General features: G+C 38.0%; 2 protein-coding genes and 1 long non-coding RNA gene across 3 annotated transcripts; 2 read left to right on the top strand and 1 right to left on the bottom strand.

The window, feature by feature from the left end:
• Positions 1–2,183: 2,183 nt before the first annotated feature.
• LOC117996222 (uncharacterized) lies at positions 2,184–3,485 on the top strand. Its single transcript, XM_034984262.2, has one exon. The coding sequence runs from the start codon at positions 2,267–2,269 to the stop codon at positions 3,464–3,466; it is 1,200 nt and encodes a 399-aa protein (XP_034840153.2). The 5' UTR covers positions 2,184–2,266; the 3' UTR covers positions 3,467–3,485.
• Positions 3,486–4,368: 883 nt separating this feature from the next.
• LOC138404442 (uncharacterized) lies at positions 4,369–5,816 on the bottom strand. The gene is made up of 3 exons (XR_011238380.1): positions 5,655–5,816; positions 5,495–5,563; positions 4,369–4,446 (listed from the first exon to the last, which is right to left on the bottom strand). It is a non-coding gene; the product is annotated as an uncharacterized lncRNA (long non-coding RNA).
• A 2,546-nt stretch (positions 5,817–8,362) lies between these two features.
• Positions 8,363–22,522, top strand: LOC117986014 (polycomb group protein Psc-like). The gene is made up of 8 exons (XM_034972822.2): positions 8,363–11,878; positions 12,694–12,865; positions 13,034–13,112; positions 14,226–14,403; positions 15,338–15,504; positions 15,898–16,193; positions 16,885–17,203; positions 18,004–22,522. The coding sequence occupies exons 1-8, from the start codon at positions 8,594–8,596 to the stop codon at positions 18,233–18,235; spliced, it is 4,728 nt and encodes a 1,575-aa protein (XP_034828713.1). The 5' UTR covers positions 8,363–8,593; the 3' UTR covers positions 18,236–22,522.
• The last annotated feature ends 273 nt before the right edge of the window (positions 22,523–22,795 follow it).

Here is a 22,795-nt window from a genome sequence, read left to right as displayed (position 1 = left end):
TCTCATGAACCGTAAAAGTAAACCGTATGTCAGTCGGCGGGCTGTATCTCATGAACCGTAAAAGTAAACCGTATGTCAGTCGGCGGACTGTATCTCATGAACCGTAAAAGTAAACCGTATGTCAGTCGGCGGGCTGTATCTCATGAACCGTAAAAGTAAACCGTATGTCAGTCGGCGGGCTGTATCTCATGAACCGTAAAAGTAAACCGTATGTCAGTCGGCGTCCGACTCGCACTTGACCTATTTTGAATATTTTCTGTATAGGACGGCATTGTACCTACCATAAATTTCCATGGTTGCGGATAATACTTGGGAAAATCGGATGAAATAATGTTGTGAATAGGCCTGCACTGTGTAGCTCTCTCCCATTTTATTCCGGACATACGGCCCATTGTTGTATTGTGGCTTCCCTATCAGAAGAAAAATCCTTCAATTTGTGGATCTTAAAGACTACCGGTAGGTAGGTACCTATAACCTGTCAATTTAGTTAAATGAGTTAGACACTTCAAATCTACATCAGTAGAAGGATTCTACTGTCTATGATATGGCGAGAGTCGCTAAAAAACTAACAAAACTTTCAAAAAGTTATTATGTTTCCGCGACATCGTCCACGTGGATCTAGGTTATAAAAAACTCCATTATTGTTCCGAGAACTCTGATTTTCCGGTATTAGCTTGAATTTAAAAGCTGATTTATATTTTGTCACCTGAAGGCTGAAGCATGTACGTGTAAGAAAAACTGTACGGCAGGTTATAGTGAACGCGCGCGTACGCGTGTTCGATTTGTACGAGGAGCTGCTAGCGGAGCAGTAAAGCACGTCACATTGCAGCGTGTAACGCAACGGAGACTGGCTAGTAATACGTCATAACTGCGACTTGAATCGCGATATAAAACGATTGCTTATATGCTCAAAAACTACGAATCGAATTCCCAATTTTTTCTTAAAGTGCGAGGTCCCGGTTTCGATTCCTGGCAGGGGTAATTTGATTCTAAATTAAGTTTTATCAGGTGAGAGGCTCCGGCCGGGCTATAGTTGCCAATACTATCGGCGAGCTCGTGCCGCCAAGCGGTTTAGCGTACCGGGGTACGATGCATAGAAAAGCAGTTAGATTTTAAACTGACATCACAGACTAGTCCACCTTGACTATGAATGCCATAGCCCATACACCTTCCAACTCAAACTGCTTCTCCCAGGTAGGTATATTGATCCAGAGCATAATAATATGCCAAGGGTATTTGTTTCTCGGATCATGATGACATCGTTTTGTTCCTTAGATGAGCGTTGATCATGATGAGTGTTTCAACATTCAACCAAACTCACTCCTCAGTGGTGTCATAATGACTACAAAATGGGATTCCATGTTACACAGAACAAAATGTGAACCAACCAATTATGAAATGAAAGGTTCATAGATTGGTTCATCCAGTTCATAAATTGAAAAAACCGGCCGGTCAGGCTCGCGTACTGAGGGTTTCATACTAGTCGTATTTTTTCGACATTTTGTACGATACATCAAAAAATATTTATCATAAAAATAAATAAAAATCTAAATAATTTTAAATACATATCAAAAATTGCGTAACCGGCAGGAACAGTCGCGTCAAGGCATCGGGCGCGAACCCAGCAGATGCCGGTTCGAGTCCTGCCGGTTACGCAATTTTTGATATGTATTTAAAATGATTTAGTAATTTTCTTGAAGTGTAGGTAAAACACTAAAAAATTATAAAAAAAACCTATAGATCGTTTCAACGAATAGTTCCTATGGCGTTATGTTGGCTCCCCTGTCTTTCAAAGTCATTGGCACAGTGTCATTGGCACCATTAAAACGTAGTGTCTTTGACGTAGTGATTATATACTCTTTGGGCACCATATTGTCACGAGAAGACGCTCCCGCAGATTTTGTTTATTTTATTTGATTTTCGACTGAAATCATGCCCAAAACTTTGAAAAGTGGTGAGAGAATGATGGTGTTAAAGGTGAAGAAATTTTGTGAACGTGAAAAACGTAATAATGCCCCATTAATTCCTTTAAGATGTGTTCAAGCTCGCGTCGCCGCCATTACAGGTTAGTCAAATAGGGTTACCAGTGGCAGATAATAATTTCCACACTTAAACTGCAATTTTTTAAACGGCAGTTACTTGTAAGCAAGCATGTATACATGTTTTAGGTGTAATAAACCGAAATATTTGTTTTAGGTGTATCCGAAAAGGTGGTTAGGTGTCTAAAATCACCAAAGAAGGTGAGGTCGCAGCCAGCACGTCGACTATGGTTTCAAAACCACGCAAAAGCGGTCCCCGGCCTAAAAGAATCGAACTTGATGACTTCGAACGGTGTGCTATAAGGCATAAAATACATGAATTTTATTCCGTAAAAAAGGAATTGCCTACTCTAACAAAGTTATCGCATGAAATGCAAAGCGAGATAGATTTCAAAGGAAGTCGTACCACTTTGTGGAGAATAATGAAAGATATGGGGTTTTATTTTAAAAAATGTAGATCCAAAAGGAAAGTCCTAATGGAGAGATACGACATTGTCGCCTGGCGTTATCGATACCTGGAAGAATTGCGAAATAATCGTCTCGGAAACCAGCGCCCAGTTGTATATTTGGACGAGACATATATGCACGCAACATATTGCGCCGGAAAATGTTGGCAAAGCGAACAAGAAGAAGGTGTATTATCACCAGACTCCAAAGGGCCACGTTGGATTATCGTCCACGCGGGTGGTGCTATGGGTTTCATACCCAATGCTCAACTGATTTTCAGATCTAGGTCACAAGCAGCCGATTACCACGATGATATGAATAAAACGAATTTTAATAAGTGGCTTAGTGAAAAGCTAATACCGAATCTGCCTCCCCAATCAATTGTGGTTATGGATAACGCCTCCTACCACACAGTACAGCTTAACAAAGCACCAACAATGTCAAGCAGAAAAGCAGAAATGCAAAACTGGATGACAAGAAATGGTCTTTCTTATTTGCAAACAATGGTAAAAGCCCAGCTATTTCAAATAATAAAAGAGCACAAACAGCCGCCCGTTTATGAAGCCGATATAATGTTGGAAGCGCATGGGCATAAAGTGGTAAGGCTTCCACCTTACCACTGCGATTTAAACCCCATAGAGCTGATATGGAGTGTCTTAAAAAGACGTATTGCTGAAAGAAACGTAGGTCAAGAAGCAAATAAAATCGTTCAAATCACAGAAGAAGCCTTTGCAACGATTACCGATGAAGAATGGAGAAAAGAATGCGAGCACGTGAAAAAATTGGAAGAAAAATATAACGCCGATGGCCCAGTTATTGATAGCGAGATGGACAGGTTCATAATTGAAGTGGGAGACGATAGCGACACTTCTGATGACGATGATGATATTATGGAAGATGAAGATGACGACGATCTCTCAGGTATAAATTCGTTGGATGAGCATTTTTTGTCGGATCATAATTATAATAAAAATTATTAAATAATTTATGCTTTTTATTACTAACGATACAGATTTTTAAAACGATAATCAAATAATATAACTATTATAATGAAACGACTTGTACGGATTTTATCGCGGTAGTAAAGTAATGAGTGAAATTTGCGCAATCGTTAGAAAACCATAATCGAATCATTTGTGAATATATAAGAATCTATCTAAAAACACTTAAAATCACCCTTACTTTGAGGTAGGTTATTATAGGTAATGTGGCAACACTGGAAAACATCGCTGCCAACATAACGCCATAGGTACTATTCGTTGAAACGATCTATAGTAAATAAAAATCTGTTTTAGAGTGCACAGGTGAAGCTCTTTCATATTATGATTACCCCACTTAATAGGTATACACTTAGTTATCTTATTGTGCGATTTTTTTCCGTCTGCTATAAGACCTACCTACCTGCCAAATTTCATAATTCTAGGTCAACGTAAGTAGGTTTCTTGACAAGACAACAAAGTGATCCTATAAGAGTTCCATTTTTCCTTTTGAGGTACGGAACCCTAAAAAATGGTCTAGTGAGTCAGACCCGGCGCACCGAGGGTTCCATACTACAGCCTCGATAAATCAAAAACTATTTAGCATAGAAATCTGTTTTAGAATGTACAGGTATCCCTTTCATATGAATATGATACCCCACTTGGTATAGTAATCTTACTTTGAAAGTTGAAAATACTAATGTTCATGAACACATTTTATTTTATTGACGTAACCACAAATTCGCTGTTTTTCGATTTTTCCCCATAAGTGTGCTATAAAACTACCTACCTGTCAGATTCCATGATTCTAGGTCACCGGGAAGTACTCATTGTCAGTAATAAATCAAACACATAACCATCCTTTGGACTACACCACAGTCAGGTAAAAATAAGGAGAGGCAATATTGGGTTTTGAATTTTTTATTTGATACACAAGTTAAGTTGTAAAAGATAATATTATTCTTCTCTCCTCACTGGTGTACCTGAAAAATACATGAAAAAATTAAAATTTGGAAAAATCACAACTATTCAAGTAATTAAAAAAAAAATGTGTGCTTTTATTAGTCCTTAAGCATAATAATATACACAAGGGTGGAGTAAGCACATATTTTTAATATTCCCTCCAATTCTTTGCATTATTCTCATGAAGAGATAACGACTGCCTAGGAGGGTTATTCAATATTGAAAAATAATTCCAGGTTGAGATTGAGAAAAAAAAATAAAACACTGGCTAACCTAGCAGCAACTAGTGTTGGTTGAATATAATTAAACAGTGGCCACATTAATTGTTTCTGATATCACTAACATACTTTGCTTGGTCCTGCAGTCACTACTACAAGGAGGCTGTTTAGTATAAATAAATAGGTAATTTCTATAGTTTTTACGCAACAAAATATCTAACCAGATCTACAGCTTAATCAATATTTTCTTCATTTATACAAATTCAGCTTGCATACGTTTATCAGATCGAGCCACAGCATAGAAATGGTTAGTATGGATTTATGGATCTCTTTGCGAGATCCAACCCACATGCTTCCGTATGAACATGCGGTGCTAAAATCATCTACATGATTAAAGTCCATGAGGTGCTAAATAATATTTACATGGCTGATTATTATTACTACTACTGTTGGTAAGTTAGCTTTCAGTATTATCGTTTTTAAAACTAAATAGAACTAAAATATTCTTTATGGAAATTCCTAAGAAAAAAGGCACACAAACCTAGGCAACTTACAATAATTAGTGCAGCATGTTAAATACCATATAACAACTTTCTAGTTTTACTTAACATGCTGTATACTATAATGGGTACTTAGTTCTCAAATAAAGGTAGACATTAAATTCACTGAGAATACCTATTCCACATGAACTATGGAAAATTCTAACCTATCCAGACATATATATTTTGACTTAATAATTACAATAAATTGTGTGAAATGTCAAACAACTGGTTTCGAAAGTGCTGTGAATTTGGATTAAAAGCATGGTTTTTTTACATGGGTACTAAATACAGAGAATATGAAACTTTACCTTTTATTTAGACCTCGCACGCATCTTCCTACGTTTACGCTTTAGCCTTCGCATGCGCTTCTTACGCCACTGAAACAAAATACAACAAAAATATTAAATGCGGCATTTCCTTCCCACAACATAAAAACACCATATTTAACTGAAAGTAGCACTAAAATACCTTAGCCCTCATATTTGAAAAGTTTAAGCCTTAAGGCTAGTAATTTTTAAAGAAACGAGGCTCTTGCGATTGTTAAAATATTTTCAGATACAGAAAGATGGGTCCTCTCGTGCTGTCAACTTTGAAAGAAAGAAAACCACAAATGGCGATTGGCAATTGACATTTGGTCTAGTGTTTCCACTTTTGATTTTGGTTTTACCCCAGTTTCAGTAAAAAATTGCCATTAATTATTACGCCCTTATTAAAGCGCCCATTACATTATCCAATTTGCAAAGCGCTAGATGAGTTAGCGCGCTAAGCGTTCTAGCGTGCCAAACACTAGCTAATATGCTGTGAAGTGAAGATCCCAATCTTAAAAAAATTCTAAAATCAGATGGCTCCAATACGTTCACAATGTTCATATTTGTCAATTTTTGTCTCAGCAATAAATATTCCTTGATTCAACATTGGGGCCGATTCTCTTGTACCCAATCTCTAAACTAAACTAATTTAACAGGTCTAAATCTAGTGCTATCCTTTTCCGCAAGCAAAATTATGAAAGAGATAGCAATAGATTTAGACGTGCCATTTAAGTTTAGTTTAGAGATTGTATTTAACGGAATTAGCCACATTTTCTGCGTCTTTTTTACTACTCCTCATTAAACTCGACACCATTGCTAAAGCAATGCCAACTTTCTGGTGTTTTGATGGTGCCATATTCGTTAAGTGCTCTTCGAAAGATGAGGTTTGGATGACGATCACTACCACTACGACTACAGTGAAAGGATGTTAAAATAACTAGCTTTGCTAGCTAGTTTAGTGTAATAAGTTAGCTCTTTTTTAATCGCGCTGCAGCACTAGATCTAGCGCTCTGCAAATTGGATAATGTAATGGGCGTTTTAAGAAAAAAAAACCCAGTATGATTTAGTGCACATACTAACCTGCGGGGCGATTGTCTAAAACCTGCATCAACCATTATTACAATCTCAATTGTTCAATTTGTGCGATTCTTTTTGCAACAATGAGCAACAATGCATTGTGGCCAATAGTGAGCGAGCATTAACAAATCAGAGATGATTGCGATCGTGACATTGTAGCTGTCAAACAACCGCGGTAGGGCCAATGGTCTATCATGCCATGTTTCAGTATCATTTCACTATCTTAAATTATTTTATTGGTAGAATCTTATGACGAAGGAGGTGTTTGGTCATCTATTTTTCCATTTTAATAAGATTTTTTTTATATAATAAAATCTAAATAGATAAATAGTTAATTTGCAATGCAGAATCAAAAACTTTTTTAATTCCCGTTTCTTGTAAAATAAATAAGTAAAAAATATAGATAAGTTCCTTGAGACCTTGGGAGGCCTAAAATTAGGGTTACCTACCGCCTTATTTTATTCTAGGCTTCCAAGGATGCTACGTTTTTATTTTCTTCACTATTTTTTATAATCAAAGCCATGATATGCTGCGCGATTGTGGTAGAATGTCACGATCGCAATCACCTCTGACTGGTTGACGCTCGCTCACTATTGGGAACAATGCATTGTTGCAACAAGAATAGCACAAATTCAGCCAATCACAACAATTGGGATTGTAATAATGCACCAATCATTCCCTAATTCATTCATGGTTCACTAATGATGAAAAAAAACGTAGGTACAACAAATGATCATTTCACCAAAAACGCTTCAAAAACTAATCAAGTCACAAACGTCGTACCTAGTTATTCCGCAAACATATCATTTTACAAAAAAACATTTGACAAATATTCTATTAACAAATGTTTTACTTTGCAAAATGCAAATGTTAAAATAGTTATCATTATAAATTTATTTCACCAAATAATTACCGAAGTGGGGGCTGGAGGGAAGAGACCCCTCACTATGCGATGGAGGCCAAGTCGACGGAGCCCCGCTTGCGGGGCTCCTTTTTCTAGGTATTTTAAAAACAAATAACCACGAAGGGGATTACAGATTTACTTACAGGGGACTTACAGACCCCGCCATCCCCTTCGTGCTTTGTGCTTCGTGATTGATGCAGATTTTACCACGGGATTTACATAAAGATATTTCGGGATTCGTATAAGATTGTACAATAATTTAATTATTTAAATATAATAATTTGATTATTGTATAATAATGCCTGCTTCGTTCGTAGTGAAGTCGGTTTGGAACTTGAAACCCGTCTTTTAGTTCGGCTCGTCTTGGCGGGAGCACTGCCGTGCCCCCTGATCGTTTTTATTTTATTTTATGATTTATAACTAACTAAAGCGATGAATTTATTCAGCAGTACACGTTCCGACAAGGTTCCGACCATTCCGACATGGTTCGAACCACGTTCGGACAGGCTCGCAGGGCGATTTTAGAAACCGCTTTTGTAACTCGAATACCATAGATAAAATAAAATGAAAATTATATAACCTGGCAGCACTCAAATCAGCTGTTATTTATCCTATATTTATCTGTTTTTAAAATATTGACTTTGACAGTTCAGGACAATATTCGCGCCAAAATCGTTTCTGTAATTTGGGACGACACAATGCATACAATTTCATAAGAATTAGGGTAAGTTTACTATCTAAAGCCTAAGTATTATGACCGTAATTTGTTTCTTTTATGGCATTTACTTTAAATTGCATCTTATTTACAGTTTGTTTTGTTAGAATTTATTTGCTAATACATAACCACTAATAATGGACAGGGTCACAGGGTTGCCAACTTAGCGAATATCCGCCATGTCGATTGTCGACTGACCGACTCTTTCTTATAAAATATCGATGCGCATTTAAAAACTAAAATGTTTAAAAGTTAATTTATCACCAATGTAATTTGAAAACGTATGTGATTTGTTAACGTGATACAACGATATAGTGAAATAATACTTTTTGTTTGGGGATGCTATTTAATTGGCTCCTGTGTTTCCCCCGTTATTTGGTGACGCTGGTAATGCTCATTAAAAATGGTTACTTCTAACAAACAATCGGATAAAAAAGTCGTAAAAATGACTGAACAAAACAATAGTGTAGTGGTACCTCAAAGAACACTACTTGGTGAAGTCAACGAACAAATTACGTGCCCCTTGTGTCGAGGTTACTACATCGATGCAACTACCATCGTCGAATGTTTACATTCGTTCTGCCGTAGCTGTATTATAAAACATCTGCAAGTGAAAAGCTACTGCCCAGTTTGTGAAATGATGATTAATTCCGCAAAACCTAACATCAAACTTGATAAAGCTCTGCAAGATATAGTGTACAAACTAGTGCCTGGTCTGTTTCAAAAAGAGATGGAACGCCGTCAGCAATTCTATGCATCTAGGCCAGGTCAAGCTGCATCTGCTACACCAGAACAGAGAGGAGAAGATACAGAAAGAATAATTTTTAGTCCAGAGGATGTGATATCTTTTTCCTTGGAATATGCTGATATTACAGATGCTGATAGTATATCCAGCAAATCTTCAGACAGCAATGAGCCACCTTCAGTTTCACTGACTACTAGGAGATTCTTGCAATGTCCGGCTGTTGTCAATATAAGTCATTTAAAAAAGTTTTTGAGTATGAAATTTGATATTGATAGCACACAGTTCGCTATTGACATATTATACAAAAGAGTTCCGTTGCCAGATTATTATACACTCATGGATATTGCTTACATTTATAATTGGAAAAGGAATGAACCAATGAGATTTTTTTACCAAATAATTGATTATGTTGCAATTCGGAATAGATTATTTGATATAAATAGAAAAGGAACCCATTTTCCTGATAGAAAATCCAGTCCTACATGTACTGAAGACACAAATGTGAGCAGTCCAGCCCCTAACGTAAACGATCAGGGCTCGGAAGCTTCCTCCGGTACCAACAGTCCAATGCCTGATGATAATAATACAAAGAAAGTAGGTGATACTACAAAGAAAAACGAAGCATTAGGACAGAAAGTGAAGGATACAAATGCACAAGATTCTGCTTCAGCCCAGACACCAAGATGCTCTTCGCCAGTAAAAAAGAATGATGATGAGGTGGAGAAGTCACAGTTTTTAAATTCATTTGAATTAACAGCTAAAAGTACTTCTACTACATCAAACTCTCCGTCTAACAAGCCCAATGCTAGTGAAACAAAAACGCCACCAAAAGACAGTCCAAATAAATGTTTGGCTAGTGCAACAAAAACTGATGCTACTTTGAAAAGGAAATTTGAAAGTTCAAAAATGTTACCTGAAATGAAAAAAATTAAAATAGAGATAGAGAAGACAAAAATACCCTTACCTCAAACAGGTAGCAGTGGTATAGGAACCATAAAAATATCTAATTTAAATGATCACCTTCAAAAACCAACACTTGATTTAGTTGATAAAGTAAAAAAAGTAGATGAAACCCCAAAACCCAACCTTCCTAATGCAAGTAATAATACTCAAATGCCTTCGAAAGAAGTTAAACCACAACAATTTCCTACTTTAAAACAACATTTAGATAGTCCTGCACAAAAAAGACCAGTGGCAGTGCCTCAGACCATCTCGTCCCCCAAACGTAAACCATCTGACGTACCTTCAGCTCCACAGCCCTCTCCATTAGTACAGAAAACTGTATCTCCTCTTAAACTCCAAATACCTAAGCCTGAAACACCATCATCTAATGTTAAACATGTTGAACTTCCTAAACCTATAATAAAGAAAATGCCTGATCTTAAGCCCAGTATACCTCCTATTCCGACAACACAAAGTAAAGGGCCACCTATTGGAAAATTGCGAATGGATCTTTTGGCTAATAACTGTGATCCGACAATTGATAGAAGTAAAATATTGTCACAAGTTAAAACATCCCTTCCCACACCTAGCACACCACCATCATCAGGTGATCCGTTAAAGTCACTGTTTGATTCATGTAAAATCAATATACCATCATCATTGTCTATCACTTTGACTGATCAGAAATTAGATCCTCGCAGCCCCTCTGACCCTAACAATTCTGACCCAAAAAAGAATATTGTTAATAAAAACCTTTCAACTGCTTCTACTACCAGTGCTCATAAGGTGCCTAGTCCTCCAGTGCATAATTACATTGAGATTCTTAAATTGCCTGACACTGATCCTAAGAAATTAAACAAACCAGAACCTAATATTGATAAAAATAATGTGCCTAATAAATCTGAAAATAATACAGGACCTCCAAAACCACCCACTAAATCATCTGAAACTTCCGCAAAGGGTCCTGTACCTAATTTGAAACCCATTTCTGATACTAAATTAGCTAAACAGAGTGCTAATTTTACACAGCCAATTACATTCCAACAAACATTTGAGCAACAACTCCAATCATTACAGTCAGACAAAAAGTCTAAACTGCCTAAAAACAAAACTCAAGTCCCCAAGCTGGTACCTGCTACACCAAAATCATTCACTGCTGCAAATAAACTTAATACCACTATTGCTAAACCAAATCCACCAAATGTAGGCAATATGGAAGGTAAGGCACTTGCACTAGATTTGTCCACTCCACATAACATCCAAAGTCAGTTAGGACCGCAACACACTAAAGCCTTTGAGACAATGCAATCTATAGCTAATTTGGCTAAGAAACAGAACATCCCTTCAAAAGCAGTACCAATGCCAATGGCTCCAGCAAACAGCTATGCAGGCTTTTCAAACAGAAGCCTTCCGACTAGTGCTCCACCACTGAGAGTGCCGTCTGCAAGTACTATAAATCAATTAAAACTTGATAAAATTAATGCTAATGGATCACAAGTTAACCCACCTCCTCGACCAGACCCAAATCCACAGAACAATCAGATGAAACAGACAAACAATGCAAGCCCCACTATTCCATCCCCTAATTACCCTCACAATTCATCCAGTGCAACTCAACCTTCACCAAGATCACAAACTCGCTCGCCTAGCTCTTCCCCAAAGCTAGTCATTGCAGAGGAGAAGCAAGCAAATAGTACATCTACTGAACTGAACATGAATCAGTCAAATCAAATTACAAGCACTCAGTTACCCAATACAAGCACACCAAAAGTTGAGCCCCCCAAAGCTTCTCCAGGGCCATCCAAAGCAGGCATTAAATCTATTAAGCCACAAATGCCTCCTAGCAAGGTGACAGGCATAAGACAACCCATAACTCCCACAATGAATATTAGTCAACCTATAAATTCTCCGGCTGATTATCTAACGCAGCCACAACTGTTATCTCACGCTCATCGAGCTATGCTGAGACATCAAATGGAAATGCAAAATGCTTGGCTTAAAGCACAAAGACAATATGATTTATTTAAAAACATGTCAAATATGTCGCATTCAGCCCAAAACGATTTTAATAACAAAGATAAACAATAAGTGGGTATAATAAACATTAATCAATAATCATAGTATAAGGCTGGGTTCCAAGTTTGCAGATTAACTATTATTAATTTATTAATACATATTACTGATACTTAGTCTGTATTTCACAGCAGTGTGAACTAACAGTACAGTTATAAATTTTTGATTATATCAATTACTTACAAATATTTAATTCATTGAATGAGTTTACATTTTTTTTGTTTGTGTACATATTATACTGTAATATTTTTAATAGGGATGATTAATATCATATTTTTATATCTTGCGACATTGAATATATAACAGTTACAGTATGCATTTTTATAAATTATTTAATTGGGTACATAATAATTACATTTTTACACTTATGATAGGTACTAGATGTATGAATTATTATTTTAATTATGATTACTACTTTTTTTTAACTCAATAACAACAAAATGTTTTTTTTTCTTTTTACAAAATCAAAATTAATCATGTGTTATGTTTTATGTGTTGATATAAGATTGTTTGAACTAATTGTAGGACCAAAATTTTGGTTTTATGTTTTAAAATGTGATGAATTTAAATAAAATACTTTTGATCAACGTGATATTTTCTTTTATCATAGTATTATTGAAATTCTAAAAGGAAAAGTAGGTTCTTAATGTAAGTCAAAGGTAAAATTATGTTTTTGTTTAATACAATTAAATGGATTCTTAGATATAAATTATATTTGTAAATAAATATTAATTTAATTACAGATGGCGTCGCTACAAGCAACTATTCCCTTCAAATCCCGAAAACGAGCTTATTATAATGAAACAAAAATCAAATCTAATAATGAAAATAAAGACATTTTAAATATTGACATTTTGAAAAGTCCTTTGAAAAGGAAACTAGAAGATAAGATCACAGAAGCAAATGTTACGGATGGTTAGTACCTAGTACCTATATCTGTTCAAATCTGACTCACTCAAGAAATTGTTTCAAGCTTTGTTTTTTCTTTTTGTTTTACAGTAAGAAGGGGTTTTAAGCATGACTATGGAACCCTACCTTACCCATGTTATGACATAGCTAACAAGTTTTTTTATTAACTTTCAGATGTGTGTTCTGCAAAGAAAATTTCAAGAAAGCAAAAGAACTGTGCACAAAAAGATACCATACATTCCCCAAATATTGAGTGAGTTCATTACTTGTACTTACAAACTTTTTATTTTTAACTAGCGTCCCGCCCCGGCTTCGCGCGGGTGCTTGAAAATAAAATATAGCCTGTCACTCAGGATAATGTAGATTTCTACTGGTGAAACAATTTTTAAAATCAGTTCAGTAGTTCCAGACATTACCCCCTACAAACAAACATTACCTCTTTATATTATTAGTATAGATAACCCCTACAGGTAGGTACATTAGCCTTGGTTTAAATACTCTTTAATATACTTACAGAATTCTTGCCAATCTGTATCCCAAGTAAAAGATTTTATAGTTTTCGTAAAAGCGCATTCTATATGGAGTTCCTCCTACAGAACAATTTGAATAAATTATTGAAAATATAAATACTTACCTTCTCATGAAAAACAAATTATGAAACATGAAATAAGCATCATAGACAGACAATCAAAGTTTCAAAGTTTCATATTGCGCTTTTCGAGCTGCTTGTTGAGCATTCCACGCCTGCAAGTTATCTTTAGTACCTATAATCCAAATGAATGATGAATGATGATAGTCGCACGAGACTTGCATCGGGGGTTCTGAAAATGCAGATAGCGTCAGCAAATAGCTACCTAGGTCAGTGCCAGACGTTAGCGTCTGCCTAACGTTAAAACGCACATAACTGGAAAATTAGAGTGCCTGTGATCCAACCCCGGACCCTCCGATTGGAAGGCATACGTCTAGGCTATTTTTATCACTGCATTTTAGTTTGGCGTCACTTGTACCTATATCACGTGACAGGTCGAGATGGCAATCGGTGTATGAGGCAGGGGGACGTTCCGCACACCCGCACGTCACCTGCGCCATCGCGCACTGGGTTAGCGCGAGGGCTGTGCGGGGCGTCCCCACCGATTGTCATCTCGACCTGTCGCGTAGGTACAGTAAGCAACAAAGCTAGGTATGCACCTGTCCATAGTTGCTTGTACTGGCGGGTGCAAATCTAGCTTTGTTGCTGACTACTATAAAATGTGAATGACTTCAACACAATGAAACTCGCATCAAGGGCTCTGAAGAAGTACCAAATCGCTGTCTTGCGACATGGTGCGAAGTGCGAACTATCTAATGAACTTTCTAAATTTTACAGAAATAGTCCTACAGAGAACACTCTAAAACCACTTGTGAGTAGAGAAAAGGAAATAGAATTTTTACAGCATTTTTTAACTGAACAACTTGACAAGGGCGAATCCGCTTCTTTATATGTTTCTGGACAACCCGGTACGGGCAAAACTGCGAGTTTATCGTACATTTTACAAATTCCAAAGGTAAACTATCGAAATAACTTATGTAGAGTATAATTGTATCATCATGATCAACCCATCGCCGGCTCACTACAGAGCACGGGTCTCCTCTCAGACTGAGAAGGGTTTTGGCCATTGTCTACCACGCTGGCCATGTGCGGATTGGTAGACTTCACACACACCTTTGAGAACCAATTTGAGAGAACCACCACCATTATGGATAACTCAGGCATGCAGGTTTCCTCACGTCATTTTCCTTCACCGGTAAAGCAAGTGATATTTAATTAATTAAAACGCTCATAACTCCGAAAAGTTAGAGGTGCGTGCCCGGGATCGGACCCCCGACCTCCGATTAGAAGGCGGACGTCCTAACCACTAGGCTATAACAGCTTCTATGTAGTGTATAATTGTATAGATCAGTAATATGGCCCCTGATGTCTCTTGTACACCTCTCTAAACATTAAACTAAATTGACAGGTGTAAATCTAGTACTATCCTTTTTTGCAGGAAGAAAGAGATAGCAAAGATTTAGACCTGTTATTTTACTCTAGAGATTATTTACTACAACAGGATTTCTTTGAGCCAAGAGAAATCAAGGGCAATAGGGATGATGACTACTAGTCAGATCAGTATTTTTCTAGTTAAATCGGTAAATGGTTAGCAAACTTAAAACTATCACATTGGACGTGGGTTCTACGAATTTTGAAAGACCATGTATTTAATAATTCCTAAGAAATAATTTCTTTTTGACATAGGCATCATCTCAATTCTAATCAATATTTTTTAGTATTGCATAATGCATATACTCGGAGATGGACATGCTATCTAATCTCTATGTAATATTATTCAACCTTGCTAATTTTTACTTTTTACTCTTAGTTTTTTTAAAGAACTGTTTGATCATTTAAATACTAATAATAATTTTTGCTTGATTTTTACTGTTAGTCTACTGTTTTAGATACACGATGGATATAAGCAAGTGTATATTAATTGTACGACGATGAAATCGGCGGCGAACATTTATTGTAGGATTTGCAAAGAGTTGCAGATAACAACTTCAGGCACAAGCGAGAAAGCTTGTCTTAGCGCTATTGAAAAATATTTATTTAAAAAACACAAGCTCGTGTAAGTATTTTGTAATTAAAAATGTTGTATCTACATAATAATCATTTGGTACCCATAACCCTACAAGCGACTATGTCCACTAGTGCTGGACATAGGCCTCTTGTAGGGGCTTCCACACTCCACGGTGTTGCGCCGCTTTGCGGTCTTCGATTCGATGGAAACTTAGCCGAAGTTTCCCCTGAATCGAAGACTCGGTGAAGGTCGCTGCAGAGATGCTGGATCGACTACCGGTATATCCAAGTGCTAAAGTGCATGATATGTTTGCGATAAAGATCATTTTTTAAATCATCTTTATTTGAAAGTGGCGATTCTTTTAACAAATAAAAAAAGTTTTGTTTGAGACATATTCACTTGCAGAACAATGTTTTACTTGTTTCTTTTTATTACTTACAGCCTACTAATTTTAGATGAGATCGATCAATTAGATAGCAAGCGACAGTCAGTACTGTACACTATATTCGAGTGGGCATCCGCACCGGAAACTCGACTAGTATTAATAGGGATTGCAAACTCATTGGATTTGACGCAGCGCTCGCTCCCAAGACTGCAAACTCGAGCGAACCTTCGACCTGCCACGCTACACTTCCCGCCCTACACCAAGCAGCAGATCATCGATATATTCACACACGAGCTAGCTGCTGAGGACACCACTAATGTGTTCTCGCCTGTTGCGCTACAGATGCTTGCAGGTAATTTACAAAATGATATTAACCTGCCTACCTCCTATGAACTAAGAGCCCGTGAGGGCCAGACCTTAGTTATTTTATAAAATAACGAAGTTCTGGTTCTCTCAGGCCTTGTCTTTGTTAGGTATGAGCGAGGATACCTTTCGACTGGGATGTGTATATTGATACATGCCAGTGGAAACATATAGCATTGTCTTGTGGTGGGTTGCCTCACTAATAAGATCGTTTCATTTTCCATAATATCTTAGCTCTGGAAAAAGATTCAATGAGCTAACTGAAGCGTGAACCTCACTCAAATCCTTAGACCTAAAATCCTTACCACTTTGGCACTAGTACCTATGTGTACATTGTTATAAACATTTTGTAAATCCTCATATTTCCTGCTGTTCGTACTTTCCTTTTCGCTCGTGGAAACGTGAATTTCCTACTCACTTATATGGCAAACTAGCTGCCCTGGCGAACTTCGTTCCGCCTAACAGTCGATTCAAATTTTTTAAATTTTTCTCTGTAAGAACCATCCTCATACTTCAAGGAATATTCAAAAAAAAGAATTAGCGAAATCGGTTCAGCTGTTCTCGAGATTTGCAATGACTAACACATTTAGTGATTCATTTTTAAATTATAGATTTTAAATTATATTATAAATTTATCAATTTTAAATTATAGCTTTCACTTAAGAGATTTTCTTTTTTAGCCAAAATTGCCGCCGTATCCGGAGATATGCGAGGAGCTTTAGACATAGGACGGAGGGTTATTGATCTCGCAATACATAGTAAATTCTCGGAGAATCAATCTGTAGATAAAATGCTGAAGGATTCATCAGTCACCGTAGAACTAAAGCAAGTTCTAGAAGTTCTCAACGACGTCTACGGTGGATGTAGGAGAATTGATGCAGACGTGGAAAACAGCTTACCGATGCAACAAAAGTTGATCCTGTGCAGTCTTATGTTGATGTTGACTAAGGGGAAAAGCAAGGAAATTGTAATGGGAAAACTGCATGATGTTTATAAAAGGTGAGTTTATTTTATTTTATTCATATTATACAGGTTAGCCCTTGACTGCAATATCAGCTGGTGGTAAGTGATGATGCAATCTAAAACGGTTGCGAGCTGACCTGGAAGAATTATGCCAGTTTTTATTGAACCATATCCCTTTGGTTTCTGCACGGCATCATACCGGGACGCTAAATCGCTTGGCGGCACGGCTTTGCCGGTAGGGTGGTAACTAGCCACGGCCGTAGCCTCCCACCAGACCAGACCAAAAATTTAGAAATTATAAAATTCCACTCCTGCCGGGAATCGGACCTGGGACCTCCCACTAACAAGACCACAGCGCTTTACCACTGTGCCAGGGAGGTCGTCAGTTTTATTGATTGGCTTTACGGGTCTAGGTTCTAGTCGGCGTAGTCAGTATCGCTGCGCATATTTGTATCTGCAGCTTCACTGACGCCGCAGACGCTTGACTCAAAAGTCTACCTTTAAAAGTATAATAATCCATACTAATATTATAAATGCGAAAGTGTGTCTGTCTGTCTGCTAGCTTTTCACGGCTCAACCGTTCAACCGATTTTGATGTTTTTTTGTTTTTTTTTTTTTATTCATGTAAACTTTTTACAAGTGCTTATGAATAGTCAGGTAGTTTTAATTTACCACGATGAAATTTGGTACAGAGGTAGCTTGCAACCCGGGGAAGGACATAGGCTTCTTTTTATCCCGGAAAATTAAAGAGTTCCCACAGGATTTTTAAAAACCTAAATCCACGCGTACGAAGTCGCGGGCATCAGCTAGTATTATCATAATCCTAATTTAATCAGGGTGGCCAAGGCGCGGAACATCGCTCCCCTGGACGTGAGTGAGATGGCATGTTCCTGCTCGCTACTCGAGGAGCGGGGTGCGCTGCGAGTGTGCGGCGGTGCGGGGGGCGCGGGCAGCGCGCGCACTCGGCGCCTGCGCCTGCGGTGGGACGAGGCCGAGCTCGGCGCCGCGCTGCGCGACCAGCCGCTGCTCGCCGCCATACTCGCCGACTCCAGGTGCCTCACCGGCTGATGCCAACCACTTCCACCACACGACACCACGTTGCCAAGTTCATGCTTCGGAGTGGCAACGTCACATGCACTCGATGCCGGCGAATGTGCGTTCCTGCAGGAGGACGAGATCGGGACCATCACGCTCACAGACAAGCGGCTGCTCTCCGCCGTGCTAACCGACATCAGGTGACTTACCTCCTGATACCAAATAGTTTCACTATAAAATGCGACGTTTACAAGTTTATGCGTTAGGTGGTAGGTGGCGCGTCGCCACGGTAATGTTATCTATGCAGTATTCCAACTTTATACAAACGGGCGAAACGCGAGCTATACCTACGCGCCTCGATCTCGCGGTGCGCTCGCGGTGCAGTCAGTCGCGACTGTGCCGCAGTGACGAACGGACGGTGTTTTGTTTTTTTAATAACCGCGCGGTTTTTTCACTAAAAATAAGTTCTAGTACATATTTAAACACAAACTTACCGGCAAAGCCGTGCCGCCAAGCGATTTAGCGTTCCGGTACGATGCCGTGTAGAAACCAAAGGGGTATGGGTTTAATAAAAACTGCCATACCCCTTCCAGGTTAGCCCGCTATCATCTTAGCAGTCAAGAGCTAACTTGTATCTACGTAAAAAAAAAGTAGGCAAATAACAAGTACATATTTAAACACAAAGTAAGCAAATGTAATTAAAATGCTGGAGGCGGGTAGCCCTATCGCATGTTTACGTACCGCGCTGCGGTAGGTATTTATTTCAAAGATACGGCTGAGTTACAATACTGTATAGATAACATTACCGTGGCGTCGCGGACGCCCGCAGTGCTATTGGTTGGTGATAGCGAATGGTAGCTCCCTGCAGTGGGACGAGGCGCGCCGCGCTGCTGTTCCCCGCCATACTCGCCGACTGCAAGTGCTTCACCGACTGATTCCAATCACCTTCCACATCGTGAGAGCTGCAACGTCGAACACGCATGCAGTAATAAGCCAACTCGCACACAGATGCTTTTCAGGATACCAATTACCACGTTAGAGTGGCAACGTCTTTTAATTGTTTACTTTTACGATTACGACGGTCGACGCGACCCCAGGTACAGACATAATGAAGGAAGGAACGCATTTGGCCTGAAAAATATCTAATGTTTCAGACTGCGACGGCACAGTTGTGTATTAGATTAAGCTAATAATGAATGAGATTTTGTAAGGGTCGGTGAGTATAATATTCAAACAACGATGATAAAAGGGACCTAGTTGACCCGCCCTGGCTTCACATGGGGAGCGTACCTATTCGAAATCGTCTAGTTTTATCATAAGTATATACTAATCTAAACTGTTATTATAAAGAGGTAAAGTTTGTGACGTTGTTTTTAAGAAGTAATCTCTGGAACTACTGAACCGATTTTGAAAATTCTTTCACCATTAGAAAGCTACATTATTGACATAGGCTGTATTTTCAAAAAATTAGAGATCCCTAAGAAAATGGTAATAAGCTACCCGTGCGAAGCCGGGTCTGGTCGCTAGTAGATTATTATAGATAGGAAACGAATTTCGATTTTCGAAATGAAAAACGATTTTCATCCAACAGTTTTAAACTCTACTTCCAAAATCTCAAGCTGTATTAATGTAATTACTAATTAGATTTTCCAATGAATTTTAGTTTTAACTAGGTAATGCCCGCGGCTTCGCCCGCGTGGATTTAGGTCCTCGAGTTCAACTATAGTCTTCACTTAGTAGGTCTTCTTCTTCTTCACTCTAGGTATCTCCAATATCAATTTTTAACCGACAGTTTCTAAATTCCATCAGTTTAGGTGATCACTGATCAGGTCCCCTGCAGCATCAGGATTGAGGAGTTGGGATCCAATTTTTTTATGAAACAATGTTGCAAAATTTCTCTATCGATTAAAAAAGAAACTACGCAGATCGGTTTAGTAAGAATTAATCTCGGAGATTTTAATGTACATAGGTAGAAAAACACAACTCCTTCTATTTTGTAAGTCTGTTAAAAGTAGCCTGTGTTACTCCCTGGTTAATCTTCTACTTGTCTGTGAAAGTCCTGTCAAAATAGGTTCAGCCATTCCGAAGATTAGCCTGTTCAAACAGACAGACAGACAAAATTTTTAATTTTAAACGTGTGAGCCAGTTATGGTACAGTTCAAATGACCATATGAGCCTAATATGAGGTAGTTACTTCGATATTACAGACAGGCACTTCAATTTTATTTATTAGTATAGATATAGATTAAATAAATAAATAAATAAAAAAGCCTTTATTGTCTAATACGTTAATTCGAATTATATCTCCTATTACAATAATTTAATTATTTTTACATCATTTTTGATCATAAATTCATCGTATTCGAAACAATATCAATTCATAAAAATATATCAGTTCATTCATCGTCATAATAAAATTAGTTTTTAATGTCAAAAGTTATGTTTATATGTGAGCTTTGGAGAGAATTGGGGGAGGCCTACGCCATTGAGGCGACTAATGCGTGAGTGAATATATTATTATAAGGGACTTAAATATAGATATAGTAGTATTCGCGTAATTATAATCATGACATTTTTAATTCACATCTTTCTCAGTTAAGTAGGTACATATATATCTTTTACAAAGTTCCCGCAAAAGGAACAGCTTGCTATTTAGTTAAGACTAATTCAATTTGTTTTTACTTGTGATGTTTACTAGCCTTATATCTTAGATTTTTAATTTATTGACTTTGGTGCCTATTTCGTTGTACACAAAACTCTGAACTAAATTGGTAGTAAAAGCTGTACAAGCCATTCTGCTAGGAACATTATCAGAATGATAGCAAATTAGGTTTAGCGCGCAAAACAAGTAGGCCAATCTGATCACAAGGCGACTGTGGTGTATTGTACTGAAACAGATCTCAGCTGGCCTTGTCGAGGGTATACTGCTAAAAGTTAAAACCCTTATTGGGTTAACCTGTCGCAAATTCAGATAAGACTAAATTTTGTTTTGCAATCGTCATTGTGATCGACCCATCGCCGGCCCACTACTGTGCATGAGTCTCATTTCAGAAAGAAGCCTTCTCGGTTTAGGTCACTTCTGCCACGCTGGCCCAGTGCAGATTGGCAAACTTCGCACACCTTTGAGATTACTATGGAGAACTCTCAGGCATACAGATTTCCTCACGATGTTTTCCTTCACAGTTAAAGCATGTGATATTTCATTGCTTAAAACGAACTTAACTCCTAAATTTTTTACCGTCAATTTTGTTTGGAGATTTGTGTAATAGTAAATAGGCACTGCTTTTGCATTGTATATCTATTACCTCAATATACCTAATATGTTTTAGGATAAATTATTTAAATTAAGATTTTAGTTTATGTATATGGACATGCAGTTGTAAATGATAATAGTCCGTAAAAAATGACTCCTCACGCGCCGTTTTAACTCTATGAGTCAACTGTCATGTCAAAAGTACCACTTACTTAATAAGGACTAAAATCGTACTTTGGACGCGAAATTTGACACAAAAAGTTAAAATGGCGCGTGAGGAGTTAGATTTTACGCGTTATAGGTATATTTTTGACGTAGGGCTGGGTGCACACGACGGCGACGTCTAATGTAGCTCGCAAAAGTTGTAATAAAGTGACCAACAAACCACTTGAGCAAAAGCAGCGTAGTGACCGACCAATCGCGTGCTCCCGCGCAGTAGAAGTCCCCTCGCGTCCCCTTCGGTCCGCCAAAGAGATTTAAAGATTGACTGCGCATTTGATAAAGTTGTTTGCCAGTGTCTGCACAATAGGAATCGTATAAAGGCGTTCACAACTTCACAAGAAAGCGCAGATAAGCGCGCTCTTGTAGACGCGCGCTGTAGGGACGTATGAACATTCCCTTATGCTCATAGCTCATTAGAGCCACCCGGCACCCGAACTGCACTGCGTCGTCTCGTAAGGTTAGTATTTTTAGAGTTCCGTACCTCAAAAGGAAAAACGGAACCCTTATAGGATCACTTTGTTGTCTGTCTGTCTGTCTGTCAAGAAACCTACTGGGTACTTCCCGTTGACCTAGAATCATGAAATTTGGCAGGTAGGTAGATCTTATAGCTGACATTTGGGGAAAAATCTGAAAACAGTGAATTTAGGGTTAGGTTAAATTAGGAACTAATAATTAGTATTTTCAACTTTCGAAGTGAGATAACTATATCAAGTTGGGTGTCGTATGAAAGGGCTTTACCTGTGCATTATAAAACAGATTTTTATTTATTTTTATGTATCATAGTTTTTGAATTATCGTGCAAAATGTCGAAAAAATACGACTATAGTACGGAACCCTCATTGCGCGAGCCTGACTCGCACTTGGCCAGTTTTTTTATAAGGACTACTATGGACATACACTTACTACATCAACTCCGAAGCGTCAGTGAACGAGGCGATCTACTGACTGCACGATGCAAGTCGGTGGTTGGGTGCCGGGTGGCTCTAATGAGCGATGACTTTTAATAACAATTAACAAATGATAGACGCACGTAGTGTGACAACCTACTGAGCAGTTTTCGTCGTGCTTGCCAAAATACCAGTGTTCAATGCGAGCAATGCATTATCTAATAAACTATA

The sequence above is a fragment of the Maniola hyperantus genome, chromosome 1 (genome assembly GCF_902806685.2).
Source record: "Maniola hyperantus chromosome 1, iAphHyp1.2, whole genome shotgun sequence".
Classification (NCBI taxonomy): domain Eukaryota; kingdom Metazoa; phylum Arthropoda; class Insecta; order Lepidoptera; family Nymphalidae; genus Maniola; species Maniola hyperantus.
Note: the sequence above shows the minus strand (reverse complement) of the source record. Positions and strands in the feature narration are given on the sequence as shown.

Coding starts and splice junctions, on each gene's coding strand:
- LOC117996222 (XM_034984262.2), top strand. CDS start 2,267: ATGGTTTCAAAACCACGCAAAAGCGGTCCCCGGCCTAAAAGAATCGAA.
- LOC117986014 (XM_034972822.2), top strand. CDS start 8,594: ATGGTTACTTCTAACAAACAATCGGATAAAAAAGTCGTAAAAATGACT. Junction 16,194..16,884: donor TGCGCTACAGATGCTTGCAG/GTAATTTACAAA, acceptor TTTCTTTTTTAG/CCAAAATTGCCGCCGTATCC. Junction 17,204..18,003: donor CTGCATGATGTTTATAAAAG/GTGAGTTTATTT, acceptor TAATTTAATCAG/GGTGGCCAAGGCGCGGAACA.